The sequence below is a fragment of the Hyaena hyaena genome, unplaced genomic scaffold (genome assembly GCF_003009895.1).
Source record: "Hyaena hyaena isolate Hyena2069 unplaced genomic scaffold, ASM300989v1 scaffold_228, whole genome shotgun sequence".
NCBI classification, from domain to species: domain Eukaryota; kingdom Metazoa; phylum Chordata; class Mammalia; order Carnivora; family Hyaenidae; genus Hyaena; species Hyaena hyaena.
In genome coordinates, this window is record NW_024080860.1 from 228,244 (window position 1) to 247,614 (window position 19,371).

Below are 19,371 nucleotides of genomic sequence, written 5' to 3' on the forward strand. Positions count from 1 at the left end.
AAACTTATTTGACCTTATAAACCATTACGTCAGAGTGAAGTTCTGAGGAACACAGATCGGGGAATGTTTTACGTGATTTGATAGTGAACTGAAAAAGTATGGTTTTACAATTTTTATTCAAGGCAGAAATCTTTTTTTGTTGTTGTTGTTTATAAAAGTAATGCGTACTCGTTATAAGAATGTAAACAATACAGAGTAAAAGAATTTGAATATCATCGTCCATCCTCACTCCCCAGAAGTAGCTGTGGACAGTGAAGTTTTAAATTGTTTTTAATGTTTTTTTATTTATTTCTGAGAGAGAGACAGCATGAGCAGGGGAGGGTCAGTGAGAGGGGGAGACACAGAATCCGAGGCAGACTCCAGGCTCTGAGCTGGCTGTCTGCACAGAGCCTGATGCAGGGCCCGAACCCATGAATGGTGAGATTGTGACCTGAGCCGAAGTCGAATGCTTAACGGACTGAGCCACCCAAGTGCCCTGACAATGAAATTTTAAAAAGCCTGGTTGGGTTCGAGCCCCACGTTGGGCACTGTGCTGACAGGTAGCTCAGAGCCTGGAGCCTGCTTTGGATTCTGTATCTCCCTCTCTTTCTCTGACCCTTCCCTGCTCACACTGCCCGCCCCTCTCTCTCAGAAACAAATAAAACATTAAAAAAAATTTTTTTTAAAAAGCCTGGTGACTGGGAGGCTTAATGGAGAGCGAGCATTTATAGGGGCCAAGAAAGGCCTCATGGAGTTAGGTAAGTCTGAGGACATATCTGGAGGATGGTTAAGCTGGAAGGGAGGATGGTGAGGAGAGGACAAAGGTAACAGCTTTAGCAAAGGCAGGGAGACTAGAAGCTTATTGATTGGGACTGGGGAATAGCAGATATAACTCAGGTAAATTTTAAGGCAGTATGGTAAGAGATTTTAAGTCTAGCAGTCAGTTGGAGGAAGATTTTTAGTTATGAACAGAGAGTGACTAGGAATGTGATGATAACCTAATAGTTGGATGTGTATGAATGTTCTCATTCCTGGTCCTCACCTTTGCCCTGCAGCACTAATGGTAACCGATCTGGCCAGATTTGGAGATCTTAATGAGTTTCCATTTAGGTTGCTTCCCATTTTCTGCCATCATGAAGAACTGAGCAGTGAATATATTTGTATACATGTGACACTGGATAATTGTTGTCAAACTGCCTTTCAAAAGAGTTGAAACCTAGGCTGTCAGCTGTGCATGAATGCACATTGCACTCTTTCCTTGCTTATACATGTTCATGAGTTTATGAAGTAGAAAGTAGTACTTCATTGTTTTACTTTTGCAAGAGCTTTAGAGTTCAAGTCATGGTTTCAATCCTTCATGATTTATTTTCCTTACTCAAAATGAAAATTCTAGACCCCTCCCGAGATATTGTGGGTATTAACTGAATGAATGCATAGGGAAACATTTTCTTGATGAAGACATAAAACAGATAGACTCAAGTTTTGGTCTTCTAACAAAAAATGTACCAAGGGTATGAATAAATAATTCGTACCTGGAAAGGGAAATCTGCTAATAAAACAAATGGGAAAATATTCAGCCTCACTGATGATGTCCCAATTACTCTTACTTTCCAGATGAGAAAATTAACCCAGGCAGGTCTGTCTGACAGAGCTCTTTAGCAGCCCCCTCTATGTCCTGTGTGCCACATGGGCTTCAATCTTTGTATTTCCCGGTGCCTCACGTACATTTGCTAAGGAAATGTTTGAATTAACTTGAATTACTTCTCTAAGTAGGTTTTCCTGCATTTTCTTCATAACTAATAATGTGTTTAGTTTGAAGGAGGAGTTCCCTGCCTGGTACGAGAAACTTGTTCTGGAAATGGTTCACCATAACACAGCCTCTTTAGAGAAGTTAGTAGATACTGCTTGGTTGGAGATCATGACCAAATACGCTGTGGGAGAAGAGTGTGATTTTGAGGTAAGCACCCCCCTCTTTTTTTTTTTCTGATATAGTTTGATTCTGTAACCATATGTCAGGATTAGAGCTTCCAGGATAGATTATAGAATCCATTTCTGTGTGCAAAATTGTGTTATAGTTGAAGCTTGCTTTACTTAGAATCGGATATCCTCTCCCACTCCCATCTTTATGTGTTATTGGCGCAAGCAGGGGAAAGGGGCAGAAGGCAGGGGGAGGGGGTTGGAGGGGAGAGAAAGAGAATCCTAAGCAAGTTCCACGCTCAGCACAGAACCCAACTTGGGCCTCGATCACACCACCCTGAGATCATGACCTGAGCCAGAATGAAGAGTTGGAAGCTGAACTGACTTGAGACACCCAGGCGCCCATGGATGGAAAATTTTCTAATCAAAATTTTAGCAAATTCATCATTACCCAGTGGAGTTAATCCTACAAATGCAAAATTGTTCTTAATGTATAATTCTTTTTTAAAATTTATTTTTAAATTTACTTCCAAGTTAGTTAACATAGAGTGCAACGATTTCAAGAGCAGATTCCTTAATGCCCCTTACCCATTTAGCCCACCCCCTCCCACAACCCCTCCAGCAACCCTGTTTGTTCTCTGTATTTGAGTCTTTTATGTTTTGTCCCCCTCCCTGTTTTTGTATTATTTTTGCTTCCCTTCCCTTATGTTTATCTGTATCTTAAATTCCTCATATGAGTGAAGTCCTATATTTGTCTTTCTCTGACCCTCCCTGCTCACACTGTCTCTCTCTCTCTCTCTCTCTCTCTCTCAAAAATAAATAAAACATTAAAGAAGTGAAAAAAAAAAAAAGAAAAACCATTGTATTTGAAGCTCTAGTTGTATGTCAAGAAAAAGAAATAAAGGGCATCTAAATTGTAAAAGAAGAAGTACAGTTATCTTTATGTGTGGACAACATGATTGTCCATGTAGAAAATCTGGAATCTCCCATAAAACCTACTAGAACTAATAAGTGAGTTTAGAAGGGTAGCAGGATATAGGGTAATAATATGAAAACCAATGTTAGCAACATGCAGTTGGATATTGAACCTTTAGAAAGATCAGTACCATTTGTGGTGACATCAGAAATAAGTGCTCTGGGAGTAAATCTGACAAGAGGTATACAAGACCTATACACTAAAAATTATAAAGTGTTTCTGAGAAAAATTAAAGAAGACCTTAAATAATGGAGAGAGATACTTTGTTCATGGGTCAGAAAACTCAGTATTAAAATGTCACTTCTTCCCAAATTGATGTTAGATTTACCACAGTTGCAATATAATTCCAGCAGCTTTTCTTTTTTTTTTTCTTTCTTCAAAAAATATTTTTATTTATTTCTAGGAGAGAGAGAGAGACAGCGTGAGCAGGGGAGGGTCAGAGAGAGAGGGAGACACAGACTCTGAAACAGGCTCCAGGCTCTGAACTGGCAGTCAGCACAGAGCCCGACGCGGGGCTCAAACCCACGAACTGCGAGATCATGACCTAAGCGAAAAGTCAGACGCTTAACAGACTAAGCCACCCAGGCGCCCCAATTCCAGCAGCTTTTCAGCCATACTCAAAAAACAATTTTAAAAAATCCCAGCAGCTTTTTTTATAGGAACTGTCAAGCTGATTGTAAAATTCATGTGACAATGCAAAGAACCTAGCCAAAAGAACTTTGACAAAGAACAGTCAAGTTAGAGGTACAATATTATCTGATTTTGAGTCTTATTTTCACTTATTAAAGTGGTGTGAAATTGTGAAGATAGACTAATTAACAGATTAAGTGGAACACAGTAGCATTCAGAAATAGACTCCTATACCTCCATCCATATGTATACACACTACTGATTTCTGATAGTTAGGAAGATGATTAAGTGAAGAAAAGATAGTCTTTTCTTTTTTTTTTTTTAAATATTTTTTATTTATTTCTAGGAGAGAGAGAGAGACAGCGTGAGCAGGGGAGGGTCAGAGAGAGAGGGAGTCACAGACTGAAACAGGCTCCAGGCTCTGAGCTGGCAGTCAGCACAGAGCCTGACGCGGGGCTCGAACCCACGAACCGTGAGATCATGACCTAAGCGAAAGTCGGACGCTTAACCGACTAAGCCACCCAGGCGCCCCAAGATAGTCTTTTCAATAGGTAATTCTAAAATAATTGGATATCTATATCTGTAGTTATTTATTTATTAAAGACTTTATTTTTAATTTTTAAAATGTTTTTATTTACTTTTGGGGGAGAGAGAGAGCCAGAGCATGAGCAGAGGAGGAGCAGAGAGAGAGGGAGACTCACAATCTGAAGCAGGCTCCAAGCTCTGAGCTGTCAGCACAGAGCCTGAGATGGGGCTCGAACCCACAAACTGTGAGGTCATGACCTGATAAGTAATCTCTACACCCAACGTGGAGCTTGAACTTAGAACCCTGGGATCAAGAGCTGCATCCTCTTCTGACTGAGCTAGCCAGGTGCCCCTACATAGTTGATTTTCTTTTTCTTTTTCTTTTTCTTTATTTATTTTTTTGATTTTCTTTTTAATGGAAATTCTATTTATTTATTTACTTACTTACTATTTATTCATTTTGAGAGAGAGAGACAGCACAAATGGGGGAGGGACAGAGAGGGAAGGAGACAACAGCAGGCTCCAGACTCCCGAGTTGTCAGCACAGAGCCTGATGTACGGGCTTGAACTCACAAACTGAGATCACGACCTGAGCTGAAGTCCGGCGCTTAACCAACTGAGCCATGCAGGCTCCCCCCAAAATGAAAACTCTTGAACTGTATTTACACATTTATGTCAGATTAGTGTAGTGATGACTTTTTAGACTTAGTACCTTGGTACATGAAATATGAACTAGATTGTGATCATTTTATTTTTTAGAGGTATCCAATTTCTGTTTAGAAGTCTGAGAAACAAAGTTGGAAAAAAATCACAACTTGGCTACTTTTTCAGTGAATTTTTTTGTCAGATGAAGTGGGATGTATATTATATGTTATATATTATAGATATGTATTATCTATAATATACATATTATAGATAATATATTCTAAACATCTTTGGGTTTCTGTTTATTCTTTATTATCTTTGCTTCTCCCTTATCTCCTTTATAGGTCGGGAAGGAAAAAATGCTCAAGGTGAGGATTGTGAAAATTCATCCTTTGGAGAAAGTGGATGAAGAAGCCAATGAGAAGAAATCGGATGGTGCCTGTGATTCTCCCTCAAGTGACAAAGAGAATTCTAGCCAAATTGCTCAGGATCATCAGAAGAAGGAGTCAGTTATAAAAGAGGATGAAGGAAGGAGAGAGAGTATTAGTATGTATGATGCTAGATTTCCTTAGTGAGTTACGCTATTCTGTTTATTTTATCCTACACAAATCTTTTGAGTTCTCTAGCAGTTAAATTTGTAATTAAGTTTTGTAGACAGCTAGACATGTTTTTTGTTCATTTATGATTCAGAAAACAATTAAAATACCCACTAAGGGAATCAAGATTTCAATCTCCCCACACAGTTAAGACCAGGGCAAAATCATTACTTTTGGCTGCTTAGAAATCTTTATGCACATGTCTGCCTACTCAGGATGGGAAAGTTTGCTTTCCTTTTCTCCAAGTTGGACATCTGTAAAGATGTGTGGAAGTGGGGTGATTAGAATAGGAGAGACTAATTCAAATCTTTCTCTTTCTTTCTCTCTTTCTTTTTTCTTTCTCTCTTTCCTTTCTCTCATTCTCTCTCTCTCTCTTTTTCTTCTTAAATGTATGTTGGTTTATTTTTGAGAGAGAGAGAGCGAGCACATGCTTGTGCACAAGCAGGGGAGAAGGAGAGAGAGGGAGGGAGATACACAGTCCGAAGCACTGAGCTGTCAGTGCAGAGCCTGACGGGCTCAAACTCTTGAACTATGAGATCATGACCTGAGCTGGAGTCAGACACTTAACCAGCTGAGCCACTCAGGTGCCCCACTCTACTTTTTTTCCCTCATTTTACAAGCCAATGTGGTGCTTTTAAGAGATTTCATTTTATCTGTATAAATTCAGGTCCATCTCAGATGGGAACTGCCAGAATTGTGAAACTCTAAAAGTAAATTTTTGGGGCCTAGAGACCTTAACAGTGATGTTTTGAAAGTTGAAAAACAAACTTTCCTCACTGGGGAGACTTTTTATTTTTAGCCTCTGAGGCCCTTTTTTTTTTTTTTTTTTTTTAAATTTGTGTAAATAAGGAATTTGGATCCCTTCTTTCCCCAAAAATAGGATTACTCAGAGGGTTTGTGTGTACTGATCCCCCTCCCTGTGACTGTTAGAGGATCCAGTGATTTTATATAACATATTTATTTATAAACTCACAAAGTTTGAGTTAGAATGTTGAATTAGAATATTCTGCCATGTGCCCTCTATTTTGTGTCTCCTGATGTTTTGGATATGTGCAGATGGTTTTAGAGGGATGTCCTTACCTAGTCCCAAGGCAGCTTCGGAGAATTGTATAGCTGCCCCCCAGCTCTGGGTTGTTGATATTTCAGTTTTGTTTTTCACTGTGTACTATGAACGCTAATGTCTGTTTTTCAGTTTTTCTCCTTTTTGCTACTGGAGGTTTATAATATGTGTGTTATTACAGTTCCTGAAATTTGAGAGGAATAAGTATTTTGGTTAAGTGTTGGCTGATGCATCTTCTAACACTTCTTTTTTTCTAGAATCGGATCGTTGGCATACCAATTATGTGTTATAGTTGTTAGTTTTACACCTTAAGCATCGTGAACCAAGAACTGCTGGTTTTAGGCTTTGGCTTATTTTTTAGAGTGTGCACCTTAGTTCAGGTTTAAATTAGGGATATAATGTTATTCCTAGTATATTGTTAAGAGTAGTAGGTGAGCTAAAGAATTAATGTTAGGATGTACGCTGAGTGTCTTCAGGGGAAAAATTGATTAGAATTTCCATAAAATATGATAGGCAAATTCCAGTATAAAAAAATATCTTATCCTCATGTGACCTTGCCTTCTACTTTGTTAGGGGGAAAATAATGTGTTAGGGCAGGAACTTTCCAGGTTTGTCTTCCTAACCTCTCTGGTAGGAATTTCTGTATTCTTCTTCGATCTTACAAGGGAGTGGTCTTTCCAATTGGCCAAGATACTTGTGCTTTGAATTCCATTCCCTCATAGTTTTTCAAGGAATGAGTAAACGTCTATTACTTTACTATGGAGTGTTTTAAACCCTCTTTCTAATGGTTCTTATAAATAAAGGCCTGTTTTCTGAAAACAAAAACTATTCTCCCTTGATCCTGTTGTTCTATTTGTCTTATTCATTCAGGGTAAGATTCTTGAGAATATTGTCTCTGCTTTCTGACCATCACTTTATTCCATACACTGTTATAGTGTGACTTTTGCCTCTTTATTCCTAAAACTGTTCCTAATAAGATTATAGGTGACCCCCTAATGCAAAATTCACTCATTTTTTTCTTTGTTTTTTTTTTTTACTTTTCTGTTCCATTTACCACTGTTGGTCACTCTCATGTCTTTCAGCTTATTTAGTACCATAGTCTCTTAGTTTTCCCAGCTACTTTTCTGTTGTTTGTTTTTAGTAATTTCTGCACCCAATATGGGACTTGAACTCATGACCCTGAGATCAAGAGTCACATACTCTTCCAACTGAACCAGCTAGACACCCCTACTTTTTTTTTTAAAACCTCCTTTTTTCATTAAAGTATTTTTCATAGGATTTCCTGCTGCTCCCCCCTTCCCCCCCTTTTTGTTTTTTTTTTGGTGCAAAAAGGTGATTTTATTAAAGCACGGGGACAGGGCTTGTGCACGGGAAGAACTGCCTGCTGCCTTCTAAAAATCTTAAGTTTATTTATTTATTTTGAGAGAGAGAGTATATACATGTGATTGGGAAAGGGACAGAGAGTGGGAGAGAATCCCAAGCGGTCTCTGCACTATCAGTGAGGAGCCCGATGTGGGGTTCGAACTCACCAACTGTGAGATTGTGACCTGAGCCGAAAATAAGAGTCGGTCACTTGACCTACTGAGCCACCCAGGCACCTCTGCTGCCTTTTTACTTTTCTGCAGAAGTGGTACTGTTACATTTCGTTTCTGACCACAGTTTAAATTCTTACCTGTATCAAGGCTGATGATTCCCAGGCCCACATCAGATTAACTCCTTACTTCAGACCTAGTCTTCACATGCCTGTCCTAAGCAGTTCAAATTTAACACCTGTAAAACTAAATTGATCATCTTACTCCTTATGTTGTCTTTCCAAGGGATGTCAACAAGAATACTGCTAGTCTTCCAGCATTCTCTTACTTAGTTAATGACACCATCTCCCTATCCCTAAGGCAGCAAACTTGGAAACCATTAGCATTTCCACATCTAGGTAGTTACCAAGTCTTGTCTTCTAAATACCTCTTGACTCTTTTAGTCTCCATTCCAGTTACATTAATTCAGATGTTTAGTATTGTATCTTGTGATCTTCAGTCTTACCTGGCGTTTTACTCGTTTTCTAACTGCCGAAAGTGTTATTTTCTTTCTCAGTTTTTTCAGACTAGTGACCTTTCACCAAGTATATCTAATTAGTTAGATGAGAAATCCTTTCTTTCCCTAGTGCCCATGAGACCAATTCCAGTCTTTAAATGGTATACAGTGTTAGGGCACCTGGCTGGCTCAGTCGGTAGAGCATGTGACTCCTCATCTTAGGGTCGTGAGTTCACGCCCCACAATGGACACTGGACATGGAGCTTACTTAACAAAAATAATAAATGGAGGTGCCTGGGTGGCTCAGTTAGTTAAGTTGTTCATCTTTGGTTCAGGTCATGATCTCACAGTTTATGAGTTTGGGCCCCATACTGGGCTCTCTGCTGTCAGTGCAGAACCTGCTACAGATCCTCTGTCTCCCTCTTTCTCTGTCCCTCCCCTGCTCGTACTTTCCCTCTCTCTCAAAAGTAAACATTTAAAAAATTGTTTTAAAAGGCATACAATGTGATTTATAATTTGTCCCCTATTTATCTCTTTAGTCTGATGTTTTTACTGTAACGTAAATCATACTCATTTTACTGCTTGTAGTCTCTGAACAAATTGTAGTCTTCCCTCTCCTTTGCCTGTCTTCCACACCAAGTAAGACATTGCTTCTCTGTGCTCTCATAGTATTTTTTTGTACCAATCTCTGTTACAGAATTTTACTACATTGTATTATAAGTTTTGTAGACTCTCACAGATTTGATCTGCTTGAGGTAAGGACTTTATGATTCATCTTTGTGTCCCTTCACTCAGTACCTGGTGCAGAGTAGGTGTTAAATAAGATTATTAATAAGTGAATGGATAAAATTAAAGACTTACTTTTTTCACTAATTTTCTATTGATTTGACTAGATGACAGAGCACGTAGATCTCCACGAAAACTCCCTACTTCATTAAAAAAAGGAGAAAGGAAATGGGCTCCACCAAAATTTCTGCCTCACAAATATGATGTGAAATTACAAAATGAAGATAAGGTTAGTTGGCACTTTATATTAAACCTCTTACATGTAGAAAATGCTATTTCAGAAAATATAAGGCCAGTTTTCTCAGAGAAAATGTGCAACAGAAAAATGTGAATAAATGTGTTTCTACAATAAATTCTAGGCTTTTGTAGTCTTTGTGATTATGACCTTAAGTTAAATTGTACTTTTTTCCCCTAGGAGATAGCATACTGTTTTCTTTTCTTTTTTTTTTTTTAAATATTTTTATTTATTTCTAGGAGAGAGAGAGACAGCGTGAGCAGGGGAGGGTCAGAGAGAGAGGGAGTCACAGACTGAAACAAGCTCCAGGCTCTGAGGTGGCAGTCAGCACAGAGCCCGACGCGGGGCTCGAACCCACGAACCGTGAGATCATGACCTAAGCGAAAGTCAGACGCTTAACCGACTAAGCCACCCAGGCGCCCCGCATACTGTTTTCTTTTAATAGGAATTATTAGGGTCTAAGAATAATTTGCATTTGAGCTTCAAACTTAGTTTGAAAAATAAGAATCGGTTCCCAGCTATTCCCAAGAAATCGCTCTTTCCAGTTAAAAATAAAGCAATTTCTAATAAACTCAGAAAGCTAATAATCTAAAAAAGTAAATACCCTTAAAATAACTTAGTGCCAAGTTTTATTGTTCTAAGGTTTGTGTTTTTTTTAATATGTCCAGAGCCAGGACATAGTTTAAAGTGAATTGGCAACAATTTTTTCCTTAGTGCCATATAAAACACAGTGTTTTCTCATTAATAGCATCTTAGAGTCCATGGAATATGGCATAGTAGTTTCAGGTACTCCTTTACCTGTATATATAAAATCTTGTACTTAGAAAGAGATAAGATGGGCTGCTGGGTATGGAAGGCAACTGCACATTTATCTTCCTGTTCAACTGTATAAGGCCCGAGAAGTTGAAGAATTCTGTCAAAGTTCCTAATTTAGTAAATGAGTGTGGGAAGGATTATAACCCAGTTCTTTTGCCACTTCAGAGTGTTGGGTTTTTTCCCACCTCAAAAAGTTGACGAGTCTTACTCTATTTTGACTCTTTTTTAAAAAATTTTAATTTTTGGGTAATTTCTACACCCAGTGTGGGGCTCGAACTTACAACCCTGAGATCAAGAGTTGCATGCTCTCCGACTGAGTCACCTGGGGGCCCCCAGCATTTTGACTCCATTTGTTTTATAGTTCATGTGAAGACATGGCTAGATTGTTAGGATTTCTTTATATTTGAAAATTGGATGTTAAATACAGTTTTCACTAAATTTCTTCACCTTCAGCAGGGTAGCTAGTTAAAATATTATTACTAGGGAGTCTCATCCACTTCTTGGATTATCATTTGTATTCTTACTGATGAGTGTGACTGTAAATTGCTTTGTTTACATATAGTAAACAGAGAAAGATAGAATATACAAATAAGGATAAAAGATATTTCTAATCCTGTGCTCAGAGATGATAATTGGTGAATATAGATGTGGTTAGTGGTGGTTAGCCTGTTTGTTTCTTTAGAGAGAATGTGCGAGTAGGGGCGAGGGGCAGAGGGAGAGAGAAAGAGAATCTTAAGCAGCCTCCATGTTCAGCATGGAGCCCAACATGGAACTCCATCCCATAACCCTGGGATCAGGACCTGAATTACCCAGATGCCCTGACTTGTAAGTGACTTTTGAAAATAGGAGTAGGGGCACCTGGCTGGCTCAGTTGGTAGAGCATGTGAATCTTGATCTTGGGGTTATGAGTTTGAGCCCCATGTTGGATGTAGAGATTACTTAAAAATAAAATCTTTAGAGAAAAAAAAAAAGGAGTATTCTACACATACTATTTTGTAACTTGCTTTTTTCATTTACTATATGGTAAAATCTGTGGTGTCATTAAATTTTTTTCCAGAACAGTATTTTCAGGTTGTAGTGTACATGATAGTCATCAGGGGATTTTATTAAAAAATGTAGATTCCTGGGCTCTACTGCCAGAGATTCTTCTCATTCAGTAAGTTTGGGGGCCAAGAATCTGCACCTTAGATGATTCTGATAAATTTGTCCTGATTGAGAAACATTTCCCCCCTATGGATGTGTATATTATCTGTAATATATTAAACATAATTATATGCATATATATACTATATGCATGCAGTGGTTGCATTCACTTATTATATGGATATGTTTTAATTTAAAAAATGAATTCCTTACTGATGTACCTTTATGTAGTTTTCCCTTCTGTTTTTTTATCCTTTTATTAGCAGTTGATGACTGTCCATTTACTTCTAAATTCTTAAAGAGAGGAATTGCTGATTCAGTGGGTATGCACATTTTTGGGACTTTGATCCATACAGATAAATTGCCTAGGGATATGTTTAATTAATATTCTGTCTCTGAAAATTATTTTTCTTTCATCTAGTTTATAGCCCTTTTTTATAGAGGGAATTATGATTTTTCTGGAGAGAATATAAATCTTTGTTTCAGTGGTTAATTGCTTTTTCCCCCTGTGGTAAGTTATTTATATTTGTTAACCTAGATCATCAGTAATGTGCCAGCAGACAGCTTGATTCGTACAGAACGCCCACCAAATAAGGAGATACTTCGATACTTTATACGGCATAATGCATTACGGGCTGGTACTGGTGAAAATGCACCATGGGTGGTAGAAGACGAATTGGTGAAGAAATATTCCCTGCCTAGCAAGTTTAGTGACTTTTTACTTGATCCATACAAGGTAAGGTCACTCTTAATTTTTGAATAGCAAGGTAGAACACTATTAAACGAGTTTGTTTTCTCCAGTGGCTCCAGTTAGATTCGATTTTGAGGTCTTTTAACATCAGATAATAGATTCAGAAACTTGACATCCATCTGTGTTTTTTAGATGATGATGTGGGGCTGATATTGAAAATCTCCCTTAGGTTGATTTATTTTTTACTATGATTGCATAGTTACACACACACACACACACACACACACACACAGTTTTTTGCCTTAGATTCTTCTTGGAATGAGGTATGATATAAACAGGAAAAACATTTTCACAAATTAATTTCTAAGAATGAAAACTTATATACACATAATACACATACTTTATTTTCCAGATGCAGAAGCTGAGGCTAGTGTAATTAGAACCAACAGAAACTAAAATGACAAAAGCCAAGACATTGGCCTGAGATTCCTGATTGTCTTTTCCATCTTAGAGTTTTGCCAATAAGATTTTTTCTTTTAATTTTTTTTAAATGTTTTATTTATTTCTAGGAGAGAGAGAGAGACAGCGTGAGCAGGGGAGGGTCAGAGAGAAAGGGAGTCACAGACTCTGAAACAGGCTCCAGGCTCTGAGCTGGCAGTCAGCACAGAACCAGACAAAGGGCTCGAACCCAAAAACCGAGAGATCATGACCTAAGCGAAAGTAGGACGCTAAACCGACTAAGCCACCCAGGCGCCCCGTCTTTTAATTTTTTTTTTTAATGTTTTATTTATTTCTGAGAGAGGGAGAGACAGCATGAGCAGGGGAGGGTCAGAGAGAGGGAGACACAGAATCCGAAGCAGGCTCTGGGCTCTGAGCTGTCAGCACAGAGCCTGATGTGGGGCTTGAACCCACGAACTGTGAGATCATGACCTGAGCCGAAGTCGGGACGCTTAACCGACTGAGCCACCCAATTGCCCCAAGAATTTTTCTTTTAATGTGTGTTTATTTTTGAGAGAGAACGTGCATGTGCATGCAGGCAGGATATGGGCAGAGAGAGCACAGGACAGAGGATCTGAAAAAGGCTCTGTGCTGACAGCAGAGCCTGATGTGGGGCTCACACTCACGAACTGTGAGATCATGACCTGAGCCGAAGTTGGGTGCTCAAACCTACTGAGCCACCCAGGTGCCCCTCCAATAAGATTTTTTTAATGTAAGTTTTGAGAGTATTTGTGTCTTTTGTTGGCAACTTTACTGATTTACATACTGATATTTCGTCTTGTTCTTTGGGCCAGGATGGGACTGGCAGAGGGCTACTGATCCATTTAAAACTGATTTTTCCCCCTTCCATTCAATTTTGAAAAACTAAGCACATTTTGAGTCATATAATTAAATTACCTCAATTATTTTTGATTGATTTTGCTGACAAAATTATATTGAGAAATAATTTGATTTCTCCAACCATAGTTTCATATTTAGCATGTTTTCTTATTCCAGACCAGCATGATCATTCCAGCATGATTAAGCATTTTCTTCCTATGCTCTTTAAATTTTTATTATTTGCATAAAAAGAAAAATTTCGAGGTTAATTGGCTTTTTCTAGATCAGGACTAAATTTTTTTATTTACTGAGGGGGAAGTTTTAATTGTTAGTCATTTTGTTGCTATAGGGTTTTGGAATTATGATACAGCTTTCAGTGGCTGTAACATAAGATTACTATCATTACTGTATCAAAATCCTATATAAAATTATCTCTGAGTTTTTAGACACTTGGGATCATTTGAGTTCTTAAATATTTTCCTCTTTTTAAATCTTATAGCTGTCTTTTATGTATTTAAGATTAGTTTAAGTACGTGAATAACATGAAAGATAGACTAAGTTAAAAAAAAAAAGAACAGCTAAGTATTATTTATGGGTAAAAGGGCTTTTGGGCTAATTAGAACAAAAAAGCTGAGCCACACTTTCTGTAGGAACGAGAGACTGAAATTCCAGGAATTTATGAAGAAATCAGCTATTCTCAAATTTTCTAATGAGGACTTAAGATACTAACTTAATAAAGCCTGACTATAATTAAGCTTGTTTAGACCAAAGTGCTGCATGAAATTAGTGATTATGCTTAGTCAAAGAAACTGACAGTCCTGTAAAATAACAGTCTACACAATAATTTTTATTACCCAGCACTATTAGACATGTCTCTGATTTTGTCTCCCAAGTTTTGCATATAAGTTGTGTTTTTCCAGTTTGTAGTTTTCTTAAGGAACTTGACAGCATCTTAGCCAGGACAAAATAAAGCAAAGACACAGATAAGTAGTCCAAAAACCAATGCTTTGGATTTTCTTTCTTCTAAAGGAAATTTTAAATAATGCCTTGAGGATTCAAGTTGGTCACATAAGATCTGCCTGCCTGTCCCAAAGGCAGTAGTTTGAAAAATGGTTTTTCTCTCTTTGTCTTCTCTTTGGTTTTTGCAGAACTTCATGTTCTGCTAGACTGCTGAATGCAGCTCCTGTGGAGAGAGGAGACCTGGAGAGAGGAAGCAAGTTCTGAGCAGTAGTTTGAGGAAAGGCCCAGTGGGGAGAGCTTAGGTAGAAGAGGGGAAAGTTACTTAGAGATCAGAATTTTGGGCTGTGAGCCAAATAGGGCCTATTGTGATAATGAGAGTGTGTTTGTGGTCTTGTAAACTCTAGAGCGTAAATTACTTGAATAGAAGAACTGTCTTACTCATTTTATATTCTGTGATATTTAGCATAGGTGTAATAGATGTGTGGCTTGTGAATTCATCTCTTTAAGAAGTACCATTCATTGAAAAAAAGTGCAGTGGACAGTTGAGTTTAGGGATAATCACTTGGGAGGAGTGATTTACAAGGCATTTATGTATTTGTGTGATCCCTGTCATCTAAGATGAAATCTGCCATCTTGGCTAATTGTCCTTTGGTAATAACATTGCAGCTCTAGTGTTTTGTTACTCTCGTTTTAGACTGGTATGTCCTAGGAGGGAAGCTTTTGCTTTTAAAAACATTTTTTTAATGTTTATTTATTTTTGAGAGAGAGAGGGAAAGAGAGAGAGAGCGTGCACAAGCAGGAGGGAGGGGGGCAGAGAGAGAGAGGGGGAGACACAGAATCCAAAGCAGGCTGCAGGCTTTCAGATGTCAGCACAGAGCCCAACGCAGGCCTCGAACTCATGAACTGTGAGATGATGACCTGCGCTGAAGTCGGATGCCTAACTCACTGAGCCACCCAGGTGCCTTTGGATCAAGATGTAATGGCTAAATGCTGCCTTATTAAAAAAAAATTAATGTTTATTTATTTATTTTTGAAAAAGACAGGGAGATAGAGTCCCAGGCAGGCTCTAGGCTTGAACTCAGGTACTGTGAGATCATGACCTGAGCTGAAATCAAGAGTCAGATGCTTAACTGACTAAACCATCCAGATACCCCAGCTAAATACTATTTTTTTTTTAATGTTTTATTTATTTCTGAGAGGGGAGAGAGAGAGACTGTGTGAGCAGGGGAGGGTCAGAGAGAGAGGGAGACAAAGAATCTGAAACAGGCTTCAGGCTCTGAGCTAGCTGTCAGCACAGAGCCCCGTGCAGGGCTTGAAACCCCTGAACCACGAGATCATAACCTGAGCCAAAGTCAGACACTTGACCGAATGAGCCACCCAGGCGCCCCTAAATACTACATTTTAAGACATTTGGAAACCTGACATAATTTGGACTGATTTAATAGTTTTTAATACATTTTAAAAAAGTTTCGAAATAATTTCATACAGAAAAGTAGACAAAATACTGTGAAGAATTTCCATATACTTTTAAGTGAATTCCTCACATGTTAACATTTACCGCATTTGTGTGCTGTCAGCACAGAGCCCAACACAGGGCTCGAACTCATGAACTGTGAGATCATGACCTGAGCCGAAGTTGGACGCTTAACCTACTGAGCCACTCAGACACCCCAACAAGGCTATTTTTCTAACATAACTGTAATACAGTTATCAAAGTCAGGAAATTAGCATTGAAACAATGCTATTATCTGCAGTTCTTATGCAAGTTTTGAAAATTTCTCAGTACTGTCCTTTTAACTAAAAAAAATTTGGTTTTAATAGGCTACAGTGTAGTATCAAGTATTATGTTTCTTTGTTTTGTGACTTAGGAGACCGAGGTTTCCTCTGATCTGGAGCAGTCTCTGAGCTTTTCTTTGTCTTTCTGAAACTTTTGACCTTTTTTAAGAATACAATCCAGTTATTTTTGTATAATGGTTCTCAGTTTAGGGTTATATCCATATAATTATATTCAGGTTATGGATTTTTGGTAGAAATACCACAGAATTGATGTTGTGTTCTTAGTGAATTATATCAAAAGGTACATGATGTAATTTAATTCTGTCTCATTACTGAGTGACATTAATTATATATTTCTAAAGATGTTTCTTATCTCTCCTAATTAACGTTTTAAGTAAAAGTTCATGGTTTTAAAGTTTTTCTTTAAATAAACTTGGCTTTTGGAATTTTCTGTTTGAGTTAGAGACTAGAGCAGAAGCACTTTAAAAAATTATGTTAACTTCAGAAGTACTTACAGCTATTTTATGGTACCTATATTGCGCATTTGCTGATAAAGACATCTGGATATTGAGGTGAGCCCATTGTGTGAGTGTTGCCTTGGAACTCCTACCACAGCCCCTGGGGTGAACGTAGAGAGAAGTAAATGTCAGAATCCAGATTGCCAGAGTTTTGCAGTGCAGGGCTCTTGCTGTTTACTATTAAGTTAAATTTAGCATCTGAGTGAGCTGCTATAAATAAAGTTTCTTCATTTTTATCTTATTTATTAGATTTTCTTATTTGGCATGGTGGTTTGGTTCAGTTGACAGGGAGCAGTTATAGAATTGTATTCACTTTTCCTTAAAGGCTTTCACGTTGTGAGATATTCATCAATATTTCATTCTTGTTTAGTACTTAGGAAGGGCCTTTGCCTAAAATCTGTAATTCTGCTATTCTGGGTGTCCATTCTTTTCTTCTTCCTTGTGCACTACTCTGGTAGATTACTTAGGCTGAACAGGGGATAGGGAGAACCTTAGCACATAAGTGGTTTTATACTTTTTCAGATCCCCCTGAGTCCAGCCATGCCGGCTCCCATGTGGCTGTGACTGCCCAGCATGCCCTATGCTGAGACGATCCAGTTACAGAAGGACTGCTCACGCGGGGAGCCGGCCTGTTGGGAGGGGGTTGGGTGAGTTAATTTCTTTCATTTTTAAGAAAAAAAATTATACGGTGTGATTTGGCAAAAAAACACACCTTATAAATAAAAACGGATTGCTGGACCCTCTAATGGCTAAGCCATCCCAGCTCTTACATCATTTCTGCATAGTATAATGCATCTAAATAGAAGAAATTTAAAGAACTTTATGAAAATTTGACTTTTTAAATAGAAAAATAATCAGTAAATTAAGTTGCCCAAGTATAATAGACCCTATGTAAAGAAATCTACTTGAAATGGTAAAAATGAAACAGTCTCATACTAGTCTCCTTTAGTGATTAATTTCATTTTATTTTATTTTTTTTTTTAATTTTTTTTTTTAAATGTTTTATTTATTTCTAGGAGAGAGAGAGAGACAGCGTGAGCAGGGGAGGGTCAGAGAGAGGGAGCGACAGACTCTGAAACAGGCTCCAGGCTCTGAGCTGGCAGTCAGCGCAGAGCCCGACGCGGGGCTCGAACCCACGAACCGCGAGATCATGACCTAAGCGAAAGTCGGACGCTTAACCGACTAAGCCGTCCAGGCGCCCCGATTAATTTCATTTTAGAATGACTTTAAATATAGCCTGTTATCCTCAGCATTAGAAAAAGTATCAGTCTGTTATGTCTATACTCTGAAGGTTTTCCAAGGCTGGTTTAAGAGGATTGTAAACTTTTAGAAGGCACACATTTGTCTTTAATTGCTGCCTGAGTGGTTTTGGGCCTTTATCTATGATTTGTAGGGTGGTATCTGAAATACTATTCTCGTTGGAGTATTGGAACTATTACTGTCCATGCGGAGAGTGGAGTCTCACATAAGTTATCTTTTCTTACTCTTGATAACATTTTGAAATTTTGTTCTGGGAAACTAAGACTGGGAAATTCTGCTTCTGGAGAAAGTATTCCCCGAGTTATAGATAGATCCTGTTTATGTTCCGTAAAGTATGAAATCCCTTTGTCAGCTGATATGGAGGATGATAATTGGGGAGCAGAACTTCTAGTTTCAGTCAGACAACAAAAACAGCCCGCCAGAGGAACACTAATCTGTAATTGCCTGTAGTCCGCAAAAAGCAAAAGTTAGAGACTTGGGGGCGCCTGGCTGGCTCAGTCGGTAGAGCGTGCGACTCTTGATCTCGGGGTTGTTAGTTTAAACCCCATGTTGGGTATAGAGATTACTTTAAAAATAAAATCTTTAAAGTTGGGGACTTAGCCAAAAGCAGAATGTTAGGCATAGCCCACTCATTCATTGCAGACCATGTTTCTCCTGCTTGTGCTGCCTTGGTTCTGTGAGTTTGTTTCTCTGGTGATTATCTCTGTAATGCTTAAATCTTACCTGGTATTACAGTACAGCCTATTAAGTTTTACTATATACCTGTTTATTCCCGACAGGAGCGTGGGTATTCTTTCCTGTCATCTCGGGGGTGTCCTCCTCGTAGCACTTCCTTCTTGCCTTTTTATTTTTTATTTAAAAAAATTTTTTAATGTTTTTTATTTATTTCTGAGAGAGAGAGAGAGTGTGTGTGTGCGTGAGCAGAGGAGGGTCAGAGAGAGGGGGAGATAACAGAATCTGAAAACAGGCTCCAGGCTCTGAGCTGGCAGTCAGCACAGAGCCCCACGTGGGGGTCGAACCCATGAACTGAGAGATCATGACCTGAGCCGAAGTCAGACGCTTAACCGACTGAGCCACCCAGACGCCTGTTCTTCTCCTCACCTTTTTAAAGGGTTTCGTCATTTCATGTTGCGTAGCATTGAGCTGCTTCCTCACGTGCAGTCTCCTCTCCTGCAGGCCTGTCTCACCCGCTGTCTCCAGGCTGCTGACTACATGTAGCTTCTGTCAAGTTCGTCCTTCCTGTTCAGAAATTTTGAGTTAGGCTTAGGTCTCTGAGTGCCCTCTGTGCTTAGTTGCTTTTACTAAGAGAAATCAAATGTTCTAGAGGTTTTCTAATCTTTGTCCTAGTCACTAGAATTTTTTTTGAAATTGGCTCTACTTTTACTTTGGTAATTATTTCATTTGATATGCAGTTTAGCTGCTAAGCTTTTTTTCTTTGTAATTACATTCTTTAAAGTTTGAAAATCAACAGTTTTTTTTAAAAAAAATACACCTTTAAAAGAAACCATGGTGT

At 38.5% G+C, this 19,371-nt stretch overlaps 1 protein-coding gene across 1 annotated transcript in view; it reads left to right on the forward strand.

Moving 5' to 3' along the window:
• Positions 1-19,371, forward strand: part of BAZ1B (bromodomain adjacent to zinc finger domain 1B) — a 65,248-nt gene that overhangs the window by 11,500 nt on the left and 34,377 nt on the right. Inside the window, exons 3-6 of the mRNA XM_039243497.1 lie at positions 1,792-1,936; positions 5,017-5,218; positions 9,250-9,371; positions 11,875-12,072. Coding sequence (XP_039099428.1) covers positions 1,792-1,936; positions 5,017-5,218; positions 9,250-9,371; positions 11,875-12,072 — 667 coding nt within the window. The remainder of the gene's footprint in view (positions 1-1,791; positions 1,937-5,016; positions 5,219-9,249; positions 9,372-11,874; positions 12,073-19,371) is intronic.